This window comes from Leptopilina heterotoma, unplaced genomic scaffold (genome assembly GCF_015476425.1).
Source record: "Leptopilina heterotoma isolate Lh14 unplaced genomic scaffold, ASM1547642v1 Lhet_90, whole genome shotgun sequence".
Lineage (NCBI taxonomy): Eukaryota > Metazoa > Arthropoda > Insecta > Hymenoptera > Figitidae > Leptopilina > Leptopilina heterotoma.
Window position 1 is genome coordinate 552,774 of NW_025111194.1, and position 12,214 is coordinate 564,987.

The 12,214-nt window shown below is 33.2% G+C and overlaps 1 protein-coding gene across 4 annotated transcripts in view; it reads left to right on the top strand.

Annotated features, from left to right (window-relative positions):
• The window catches only part of LOC122511866 (tyrosine-protein phosphatase 10D), a 48,370-nt gene extending 37,283 nt beyond the window's left edge, over window positions 1–11,087 (top strand). The window contains exons 6-21 of one of the 4 annotated variants that reach the window (XM_043627391.1): window positions 99–452; window positions 686–858; window positions 947–1,310; window positions 2,257–2,526; window positions 2,755–3,063; window positions 3,363–3,641; window positions 4,378–4,787; window positions 4,986–5,363; window positions 6,281–6,473; window positions 6,767–6,781; window positions 6,905–7,073; window positions 7,271–7,523; window positions 7,844–8,101; window positions 8,347–8,731; window positions 9,963–10,052; window positions 10,805–11,087. In XM_043627391.1, coding sequence (XP_043483326.1) covers window positions 99–452; window positions 686–858; window positions 947–1,310; window positions 2,257–2,526; window positions 2,755–3,063; window positions 3,363–3,641; window positions 4,378–4,787; window positions 4,986–5,363; window positions 6,281–6,473; window positions 6,767–6,781; window positions 6,905–7,073; window positions 7,271–7,523; window positions 7,844–8,101; window positions 8,347–8,731; window positions 9,963–10,024 — 3,872 coding nt within the window. In that variant the 3' untranslated portion in view covers window positions 10,025–10,052; window positions 10,805–11,087. The remainder of the gene's footprint in view (window positions 1–98; window positions 453–685; window positions 859–946; window positions 1,311–2,256; window positions 2,527–2,754; window positions 3,064–3,362; window positions 3,642–4,377; window positions 4,788–4,985; window positions 5,364–6,280; window positions 6,474–6,766; window positions 6,782–6,904; window positions 7,074–7,270; window positions 7,524–7,843; window positions 8,102–8,346; window positions 8,732–9,962; window positions 10,053–10,804) is intronic. The other 3 variants (XM_043627393.1, XM_043627392.1, XM_043627394.1) reach the window with 3 other exon arrangements.
• Window positions 11,088–12,214: the final 1,127 nt, after the last annotated feature.

A 12,214-nucleotide genomic window follows, 5' to 3' on the forward strand; every position in this document is an offset into this window, starting at 1 on the left:
TCCACTTTTCCATGATTTTCTTTTTTCTAAATAGAAAAATTCTTCTTCAAAAAAGCGGAATATTTAATTTTTTCCTTCTATTCTTCTTTTTTTCGCAGGTAGAGCCTATAATATTTCAGTGCAAACGGTCTCGGAATATGAGACCTCGGCACCGACGACGGCTCAATATCGTACAGTACCATTGAGGCCATTGAACGTGACCTTTGACAAAGCGTCAATCACCTCAACATCGTTTCGTGTCTATTGGAATCCTCCAAATGGAACTTCTGAATTTGACAAGTACCAAATAACTCACGGTGGAAATAGACGATTCACTCCGGTCACGCGCAACAAGGACGAGGAATGCCGATGGGAATTCAAAGATTTAGAACCCGGCAAAACATATCAGGTTGTCGTGAAAACAATTTCCGGCAAAGTCACCAGTTGGCCGGCTAGTGGCGATGTTGTGCTCAGTAAGTCTGTTACAAAAAACAATTAAGAAAATGAAACAAAAATAGTATAGTAACCATTACTGTACCAACGGTTTTGGAACAGTTTTCTTAGCAACCGTTGCCAAGGTTTCGGTCGCTATGGCAACGGTTGCTAGGGAATTCCTTAGAAACAGTTCCCATAGTAACCTAACGTCCCCCTTAGTAACTTATTTCCTAGGAACAGTTCCCTTTTAATAAAAATATCCTCCTCGCAGAACCTTTGCCAGTTCGTGATCTCCGGGCGGAAATTGACGAAAGAACATGGATGGTAGAAGTCTCCTGGACGCCAGAGAATTCCAGCACTCAGGACAGTTACAAACTCCAATATCACGAAGTCGAATCAACAATCGGCGGCGACAGCAACAGTCTAATTACAGATAAAACAAGAGTAAACATCTTTTTTCCTAACTTAAAATCTAATCTAATCTAATAATTAATTATTCTATTCTCCAACCCTTTTTTTCTTTTCCAAAAAGGTAACCCTGGAGGCACTGCTCCCAGGCAGGAACTATTCAATAATTGTCCAAGCAATAAGCAATAAAGTCGAATCAAATGAAACAGTATTATATCAAGCGACACGTCCCTCGAGTCCAATAATTGAGGATTTAAAATCAATCGAGAAGGGTTTAAATATATCGTGGAAGAGCGATGTTAATTCACGTCAGGAGAAATTTGAAGTGACACATAATCGTAATGATACAGGTGAAAGTGCAACAACATTAACAACCGAGTCACATATTGTACTTGAGGATCTTTATCCGGGTGCTGGTTATGAGGTCAAGGTCTTTGCCATCAGTCATGGACTGAGAAGTGAACCTCATGATTATTTCCAAGCAGTTTGTAAGTATTTTTTTTTCCTTTTATCTCCGCGCTTTGTTTTCTCAATGTTGTATTGAGATTGTGTTACGATATCGAAAAATTGAATCGATTTTGTAATTTATCAATCTTTTTCTTTCTCTATTGAGTAATGGAGAGCATTTATACCGAGGTGTTTTTTTTTTATTCTAAAGTCAAGGACGTTTTTTGTTTCCGTTTTGATATATGGATGTTGAGAGATAATATTTAGCAATTATGATTTTTTTCCTCTCAATAATTTCTTACATCCGTTGGGAGAATTGTTTTTTGAAAGAATAATACGGTTTTCACACCAATTTTTGAGGAATTTCAGGGACAATTATTTTTAACGCTTTTCAATTGTTTCAATTCTTTAGTTTTTTATTTTTAATCGATTTTCCCTTATTTAATTCTGTCTACTATCGTTTTTTCAATTATTGCATTTTTTCTACTATTCTTGACATTGTTTTACAATTTATCTTTATTACAATCCTTTTTCTTAAAGGATTCTTGTCATAGTTTTACGATTTATCTTTATTAAAAACAACCTTTTTTAAAGGATTCTTGGCATTGTTTTACACGATTTTTTTTATTACAATCCTTTTTTTAAAGGATTCTTTTCAAAGTTTTACGATTTATCTTTATTAAAAACAACCTTTTTTAAAGCTGAATCTTCTGCAGCACCTGAAACAGAAACAAAAGAAATTTAATGTTTTATCTTTATTACAAACCTTTTTTTAAAGGATTCTTGTCATTGTTGTACGATTTATCTTTATTACAATCCTTTTTTAAAGGATTCTTGGCACAGTTTTACGATTTATCTTTATTAAAAACAACCTTCTTTAAAGTTGAATCTTCTGCAGCACCTAAAACAGAAAAGAAATTTAATGTTTTGAATTTACGAAAAGAAAATTGTGACTAAATAGTTAAAGTAATTTCGTGAAATTTGCAGTACCCCATCCGCCGAGGAATTTGAGTGTCGAAAAAGTGTCAACAAATACTGTGCTCGTACATTGGGAGGCGCCGACAGACTCAATATTTTCCGAATATGCAATCAGATATCGCACAGAAGACGATCCACGATGGGTGAAGCTTCCAAGCGTGAAAGAAACGGAAGCGGAAGTTGCTGACATGACGCCTGGCGAAAGATACACAATTCAAGTGAATACTATCAGTTTTGGAGTGGAGAGTCTCTACCCTCTTCTTGTTAACCACACCGTTCGTAAGTCTCCCGCACCCTTATCATCAACAACCAACAAAGTATTTTTCATTTTTTTTTTTTTTTTGCATTATCATCACGAGCAGAAGGCATTATAATGAAACATTCCTTTCCAAATAGTATTTTTTTTAATATATATAGGAAGTTATCAATCTATTTTTTTCTTAAATTTTCTAAAAACTAAAAATAGAAAATTGATGATTCCTTTTCTGATAAATCTGCTTTTTTCAGGACCAAATCCGGTATTGAATGTAAATCCAGTCATTGACTCGACAAACGTGACACTTGAGTGGCCAAGGCCCGAGGGAAGAATCGAATTTTACGCTATGAAATGGTGGCCCGTGGATAATCCGGATGATGTGAGATTTAAAAATGCATCGGAAAGCAGTGAAATTGCGGCAATTGGTTATGATGAAAATATTATTCATACGGAGAGAATTCTTATCAGCGATTTAATGCCTGGGGTGAAATATTTTTTCAGTATTTTCACTGTCTCTTATGATCTCGTCAGTGATACTACAAATTTAACAACCAGAACAAGTACGTTTTTTATTCAAAATCCTTTTGAATCTTCCAAATCTTCCATTTGGTATAAATATTTAGAAATAAAATCTAGAGAAAAGTATACTTTACTTTTCTCTAGATTTTATTTCTAAATATTTAAAAAGAGAAAAAGAAAAGTAAAGTATACTTTTCTCTAGATTTTATTTCTAAATATTTTTTCCCGTTTGCTGTTTTGAATTTTGTTCTTCCCCTTGTTGGTTTTTATTAACATTTATTTTTGACATGTAAGCAAAAAAGGTAGAGAAAATTTTTACTAACCCACATCCGATGTTCAGTGCCGCTGATTCAATCGGAAGTTGTCGTTGTTGTTGATCGTGATTTGCCGGATTCGCTGACACTAAGATACACGCCGACGCCAATTTTGTCCTCTCGCTTTGATATGTATCGATTCCGCATCAGCGACACTATTAACACCACCAAGGAAAAAACTTTGACCGACGCCGACACAAAGGTGACTTTTGCCGGATTGATACCAGGTAGGCTGTACAATGTGACCATGTGGACCGTGAGCGAGAACGTCGAGAGTCGTCCCCTATTCCGTCAAGATCGTCTCTGTAAGTATACGAAAACAAAAACAATTTTTATATCATTATTCGATTTTTGCCTCCTGTGTTTTCCTTCCCTTTGTTACCCTTCAGTTTTTCATTTCGATTTTGCAATTTTCGCCTTTGAGTTTTTAGCGGGTGTGTACGAAGCTTAAGCGCAAGCGCCTCAGTGGGAACAGTGAGTGCGAGAGAGAAAAACCGAAATGTCTCTCTCACTCCAATTACCCCCACTCTCACGCCTGCGCTCTGCTTCTCAGAATTCGTTATTTGTTTCATTTCCGTACGGAGACTTGTTTAACGAAAATAAATAGAAGAAATTTCCTTAAACTTTTGTTTTTATTATTCATGAAAACCATGAATATCTCATGAATGTTTATTCCACTTGTAAAAGCGTTGAAAGATTGAAATTAACTCGGGCATAATTTCCACTTGGTGCGACACTGCAAAGTCCATAACGTAACACGTGCCATTAAATTTGCAATTCAAATGAATCCTTCTCCTGATTTTTTATTCATTCACTCGACGAATGAATACTCCAATTAGATTTTCCAACTTGCAGAAATTTACGATGAGAAAATCCTGTTTGCATAAAATAAAAATTGCTTTATTTTTCTTTACCACTCTACTCTGTTTCGAATTTTAGAAAATACAGAAGATTTTAGAGAAGACTAAAGAATTGTCTTTCTGAAGAATACTTTTTTTGAAGACCCTAATCCCTAAGTTGAATTAACAATTTTTTTTACAGATCCAGAGCCTGTGACGGCGATTCATGCATTGGAATTAAATGACACAAAGATAACATTGACCTGGGACATTCCACGTGGTGAATACGATGCCTTTGAAGTGCAATACATCAACACTGAGGGCAACTACGTACAGAATATAACGTCGGGAAATGCAATTACAATATCGGATCTGAAGCCACATAGAAATTATACATTCACCCTTGTGGTCAGATCGGGTACAGAATCGAATTATCTGCGCAGGTCAAATCCGATCAGTGCCAGTTTCACGACCAGTGAATCTTTTCCTGGGAGGGTTGATAAATTTAATCCCACTGATATTCAACCAAGTGACATCAGCTTCGAATGGTCACTGCCGAGTCAAGATCAAAATGGAATTATACGCAAGTTCACCATCGTTTATGGCCTCGAGGTGAATGGGAAAATTTTTTTGTTTCTAATTCTTCAAATCAATCTTTATTATAATTCAAGATGTGCCTTCAAAATGTGAAATGTTTAACCATTTTCCATCACATTTTGAAGGCACATCTTGAATCTTGTATTATACAGATTGAAAGTTTGCAATGTTTTTTAATTTGGAAAATAATAAAGCTCTTGTTTTTTCAAATAGGGATCGTCACATTCCCAAACGAGGGACTTTAGACCTAGCGAATTCCGTGGAATTATTAAGAATCTAATTCCGGGTAAGACGTACGTCTTTAAAATTCTGGCGGAAACTAAAATTGGCTTTGGTCCGGAGGCAACTTGGAAGCAAAAAATGCCTATTTTAGCACCACCGAAACCACCGACACAAGTTGTACCGACGGAAGTTTGTCGTAGCAGCACAACTATTCAGATACGATTTAGGAAAAATTATTTTAGCGATCAAAATGGTGCTGTGATGTCGTACACAATTATTGTCGCCGAAGATGATAGTAAAAATGCTTCTGGTCTGGAAATGCCAAGTTGGAGGGATGTTCAAGCCTACAGTGTGTGGCCTCCTTACCAGGTAAAGAAATTTTTAATGTTGCTTTGGAAATAATGGTAAATTTTTTAAGGATTCTTGGCATACTTTTACGATTTATCTTTATTAAAAACAACCTTTTTTAAAGTTGAATCTTCTGAAGCACCTGAAACAGAAACAAAAGAAATTTAATGTTTTAAATTTACACGAAAAAAAAAAATATTTGCTGATAATTCTCTATATTTTGTTTTTGCAACTATTTTACGATTTGCCTTTATTAGAAACCCTTTTTTCGCAAGCTAATAATCTTTTGCTGCTTCTGAAATTTGGAACTTTGAAGAATTTAGAAAAGTTGTACCTTGTCCCTCCTTCTGAAGATTTCTGAAACAAAAGAATTTTTATTATTTTAATATTAAGATTGAAAAAATTCTAAAGAAGAAAGATAGGGGGTTTGAGATAGAATAACATCGGCACTGAACGCTTATACAGAATGCAAAAAACAGTCTAATTATCGATTCGTCGATTTATTCTGATCACGAGTTAATTCTTTAGTGCGCACGCAGATCGCGACTTGTGCGCGTTTTACCTCGAAAATAAGTGAGGACAAATTATTATCATTACGCATCGTGTGAAGTAATGACACTTTGTAAAATCTCTATTAACATTTAATCGGTTTTGTAAAATTTTTAACGGAAAAATAATTATGGATATTTTTCATAATCTCCTCAATCGAACTGGACAATTTTTCCATAAGGTAGATTCATCAAAATTTCTGATTTAAAAAAATGGGATAAAATTGATTCAACAATTTTTTCTATTTTTTGTTGCTATATTGTCAGAATATCAGACCGTAGTTCTAATTTTATTCCCTAAGCAGATGATTTAGTAGCACCCAGAATATTTTTATAATAAAAGAAGGAACATTTTAGAAGGAGTAGTTTTAAATTACTCTCTTTTTCCAGATTATGGACCCTTACTTTCCGTTCAAGAATGGATCAGTTGAGGACTTCACTATTGGATCTGAAAATTGCGACAATAAACTTGGTTATTGTAACGGCGCTCTTAAGTCGGGATCAACTTATCGAGTTAAAGTGAGAGCTTTCACTGCTCCTGATAAGTTCACGGATACCAGTTACAGTTTCGCAATTCAAACAGGTGAGAGTCAATAAAATTAGTTTTATTTTTTGTTTCCCGAGAGAAATTATTAAGTTCACGACCTTTTTGGATCTGTTATTGTTACTTTTGCTGAAGAGTAGATAATGCTCTTTTTTAAAATAAATTGCTTTCGTTGCTTTATCACTTTCTTCCATTATTTTTTTTTTAACGAGAGGAATTATTAAAAATAATAGTCGATAAGCGAGAAATGGGCGATTTAGAAAAAAACTAAGTAGAGTAGCGATGAATCTTGCTAAATTCATGCCTTATTTCGTGCACATGCCTCGCCCAAGGATTGCTGCTGGCAGGTAAGAGGGAAAATCTTGCCGGTAGCGAGTAGATAAGTAGTTGATTAATTTAAGTTAGAAATTGTAAAAAAGGACACAGTTTTTAATATCTAAGTTAATATGTTATTTTTCCGTCATGGGCAGATAAGGACAATACGGCAATAATTGTGGGAATAACAGTGCCAATTGTTTTGCTACTGGCTCTACTTGGAATCGGATTGATTGTCAGGAGGCGACGGAATCAGGGGAGAAAAACGACCGAGACACGAGCTACTGATGATCTTTCGTTGCCTGACAGTGTTATCGAAACGAGGTACCAAAACTTTTCTTATTTTTGAAAATACAATCCGCTATTCTTTCTAGCTATAATCTTCTAGAGGCTCCTAGCTTTGATCTATTATGGCTAGAAGTCTATAGAAGATTATAGATAGGAGTCTATAGAAGATTATAGCTAGGAGCCTATAGGAGATTATAGCCTCTTATGTCTGAATCTAATTTTTGTTTTTTTAGTCGACCAATTCGAGTGGAGAACTTTGCGGAGCATTATCGAATAATGTCAGCGGATTCGGACTTTCGATTTTCGGAGGAATTCGAAGAATTGAAACATGTGGGTAGGGATCAACCGTGCAGCGCTGCCGATTTGCCCTGCAATCGACCAAAGAATCGTTTTACGAATATTTTACCCTACGATCATAGCAGATTTAAATTACAACCCGTGGACGATGAGGAGGGTTCTGATTACATTAACGCCAATTACGTTCCTGTAAGTTTCCTTCTTGGCAAAACTAATTCCTTAGGGAGAAAAAACCATGTTCGTTCCCAAAATGTTCTTAGAACGTTTTTAAAACCTTTCATCAGACAAATAAGGTATGCAAACATTTTAAGAACATGGATGTTCAAATGATGTTCTAGAACCTTATTTGTCAGACATGAAACGTTCTAAAAAGGTTCTATGAACGAACATGGTTTCTTGACCAGAGGGTTGAGGTCACATGAAGCATTGATGCTCATCAAGTAATTCTCTTTTAATTTTGATAATTCGAAGTCTAAGTATCGGAAATGATGGTTTGATGATTATTTTAGGGTCACAATTCGCCGAGGGAATTTATAGTCACGCAAGGTCCATTGCATTCAACTAGGGACGATTTTTGGAGAATGGTTTGGGAGAGTAACAGTCGAGCGATTGTGATGCTGACTCGTTGCATTGAGAAGGGAAGAGAGAAATGCGATCACTATTGGCCAGTTGATACTCTTCCGGTTTATTACGGCGACATATGTGTAACAATTTTGAATGACTCTCACTATCCCGATTGGAGTATTACCGAATTCATGCTCTGCCGGGTGAGTTATTAGCAATAATTCTTTCGGCAAAAAACCATGTTCCAAAAACTTTGTTAAAACGAACAAGCATCTAAACTTGCCCGCAATATTGACAATATTGCTACAAGTTTCACAAAATTGAGGAAATGTTGTCAATGATGCTGCATGTTTAGGAGAACATGGACTTTTGCCCAGAGGGAAGAAAACAAAAAAAACAAAACACTAAAGAAGAGTAAAATCAAAACTTACTTTCAATATATTTCCAGGGCGATTCAAAGCGAGTCATTCAACACTTCCACTTTACAACATGGCCAGACTTTGGTGTTCCTAGTCCACCGCAAACATTGGCGAGGTTCGTTCGGGCATTTAGAGAACGTGTTCGTCCCGATCAGAGGCCAATTGTCGTGCATTGCAGTGCTGGCGTTGGACGTAGTGGTACATTCATAACACTAGACAGGATATTGCAACAAATTTTAGTCTCGGACTATGTCGATATTTTTGGTATTGTCTGGGCAATGAGGAAGGAGAGAGTTTGGATGGTGCAAACCGAGCAGCAGTATATTTGCATTCATCAGTGTTTGCTGGCAGTTTTGGAGGGACAGGATACCACGGGACCACCTCGGGAAATTCACGATAATCAAGGTTTCGAGGGTGAGAATCTTTTTTTCATTTTGTTTTACCATAATGGTTTGTCCATTTGTGATAATCCATTTGTCTGGAAAAATTACGTGTACTTGTTGGTGTCCATCATTTTCTCCATTAATGTGAATCCGAATTTTAGACGTATGAATATTTTCTATTTCATTTTGGGATGTGTGGTATAAAAATCTGATTATGTAATGAGGTTTAGTGTTTATTTAGCTAAATCTCTTTGGAAACGTTCTTCGTTAACATTTTCTTTGTGAATTATGATGCCAAACCTTCATCATCTTGGTGAATACAAAAAGACTCTTTGGAAAATCTTTTTCAATCTTTGTTTTTTAATTCCTGTTGTTGCTAACGACAGTTCTTGTTATCTTATCCTTGGCCACCTACTCTATGGGCAAAAAACCATGTTCGTTATAAAAACGTTCTTAAAACGCTTTTAGAAGGTTTTAAGAACGTTTTAAGAACGTTTTTTTGGAACGAACAAGTTTTTTTGCCCGTAGGGTATACCTTATGGGCAAAAAACCTTTTTAAAAACTTGGGCAGCATATAAGCAGTTACCTGTATTTGTAAATAGTCTTAAAAATACAGGTAACTGCTTATATGCTGTCCTTAAGATTTGTCCACACTTTTCTGAAAACTGTATCATTTCTGTTACAATCTCATTAGTTCGTGGCTAACATTATACAGTCAATTGCATATATGCTGGTCCTTCCAGTTTGGGAAGGATATTCATACGTCTATTTTTCTCTGACCCATATGTTTTGGAGTATTTAATAATATTGGTGACGGATCTTATAATTAAATCAAGGTGTTTGTGATTTCTTTTGCTTCGTATTATTAATTTACATACAATTTTCTTTTCTTCATCGTCCACAGTTCGATTATTTATATTTTTTAAAAAACATTCGTTGGTATTTAAAATATGTTTTTTGATATTTAAGGGCATTTGAAACATTATGACGTCACTGTTTTAGAACACTGTGAGTCATAATGGTTCAAATACCCTTAAAAATTATTTTGTAATATTTCAAAAATATTTTTTCTGCATTTTTTAGTTTTTTAAAAATGTTTTTAGTTTAGAAAATGTTTTAAGTTTTTTAAAAATCACTTTTTAAGTAGTTTTTTTTAATTATTTCTGCCTGAATAATATTTTGAGAAGAAAATTATAAAATTTTCGCGCAAAAAAATTAAGAAACTCTTTTGCAAAATTTGTTTTTCGAATCTCTGAATTTAGGAAAGAATCGAAGTTCAGTCGAAAATGCTAAGAGTCCAGGGGACGATGAAAAGGAGAGGTGACCTTCGAACTGCGAAAACTACTCCGATGGTAATAAAGTGACGCTGACGCTTTCTTACTGTGCACGCTTAATTAATTTTCCGCTTCTATGGCAATTTTCTTATAAAAAGAAATTATTTTTCCTTCATTTACTTTTATTTTAATTGGATTTTCACTTTAATATCTTTCGAGCTTTAATTTAATTTTAAATCATTTTAATTTTAATTTTTTTTCTTATTTTAACTTAATTTAAAATTAATAAATATTTGAATTTATCACTCGGTCGTCTTAGCTAAAAAATAAAACATTAAGTTGAACATTGAGTTGAGTTGAATTAATTTAAAATTAATTTTTTTAAAAATAATTTTATATATTTATATTTTCATTGTAAATTCTCTTTATTTTAGTTCAAATTTTAGTTTTAATTTTCTGCCTCTTTCTCTAATTATTTTTTATTACAAAATAAATTGTTTTCTTTCTTTTTCTTTTTTTTTCTTTTTGGGTGTTTACAAAATTGCATGAAGTATAATTAAATCTCTTTTTTCCACACGTCTTGGTGAGCGCAATATTAATCTTCAATTTATGTACATACGCTTTAAAATGTTAAAATTGTCATAATCATTAAATTAACTGCTCGTTATTTTGATGTTTTAATGCTAAATTTTTTTTTTTTGACAGAAGACGAAGATTTATTAGATTCCATATAAGTTATAGAGCATGAAATTCTCACGAATAAGCATCGAAGAACAAATATCATTAATCAACTGGTTTTTTCTTTTTGGTTCCTATTTTTTTCTATATAGATGACGAGGGAATCGCTGAGTCAGGGATGTGATAACATTTTTTGAAAAAGCTGATTTAATTCAGTCACAAGACAAGAAGGAGTAAATCACAGATTTATTCGGAAAGACGCCAATGTTGAAGAGAGAAGAAAAAAAGAGGAGGGAAGATGAGAAGAGACATTGCGGCGGAATGCGGATTAATGAAAATTTTCTTCTGTAAGGACAGGAAAGAAAATGGATTTTGATAAGAGAAGAGTCGAAAAAGGGAAGTGGGATTTTTTTTTGAAAATGTATAGCGAGAGAATTACTGTGACGACGAGAAAATGTAGAATTTTTTTTTAATTTTAATTAGAATTTCAAATTTTGAATTTTAGAATTTTTTAAGAATTAAAAAATTTTAATTTTAAATGAATTTGGAATAAAGAAAAAAAAGAAAAGAAATGCGACTGAAGAACGTGAAAAAAAATTGTACGAAAATTTAAATTTGAAATGAAATCGAATGTTTTAAAAATAGGACAGATTAGAAAGTTCGAATTTTGGAAAAAAGTTCGAATTAAAATTGAGAAAAAAAATGTTTAAATATTGAGTCGAAATGGAAAAAAAAAGAAATGAAATAACATTTAGACAAAAATATAAAATAAGAAATTCAATTTTTATTAAAAAAATAAAGAAAGCGAACGAAAATTTTACAAGCAAACAAAAATAACTTTTGAATGTATTTAAACTATAAATTTAAAAAGAGGCAAAAAACTGTAAAACAATTTTTGAGTCAATTAAAAATTTTTTCCTGTCAAATAAACAAAAAAAAAAAATAATAAAAAATAAAAATAAATTCAATGAACAGAATTTAATTAACAAAATTGAAAAAAAATGGTGAAATTTTAGAAAAAATGACTGGACGATTTTTCTTTTTGAGAGAAAAATCCACATTTTAATTTTCTGTTCCAGTTATTGATCTCAAAGTCCGTCCAGGAAATAATGTTTGTATTTCAAAGAAAAAAAAAATTGTAATCAATGACGATTTTGAAAATGAAAAAAAAATCGTTTCCGCCAAGAATCTCTTTTTACAATCGATATTTATATTCATAGAGAATAAAAAAATAAGCTTAGAAAAAAAAATCGAGTCAGTGGGAACAAGAAAACTCGCATCTTCTTAGAAAGCCATAACCATATCATCTCCCTTGTTTAATGGATTTTTATAAAAGAAAATAATAATGATAATGCAGAAAATAATTTTCTGGGCTTCCAATTTTTCAATTTTCTCTTTATATTTTCTATAATTAAACGAGGGAAAAATTTTTTTTATTGAAAATCCATTAAATAAGGGGGAATTCTAGATTCTTGTACTTAATTTTTTTAAAGTGTACAGAGACAAATAAAGTACACGAAATTGTATAAAAAAAATAATTGTGAGTCGCATGAATATTCATT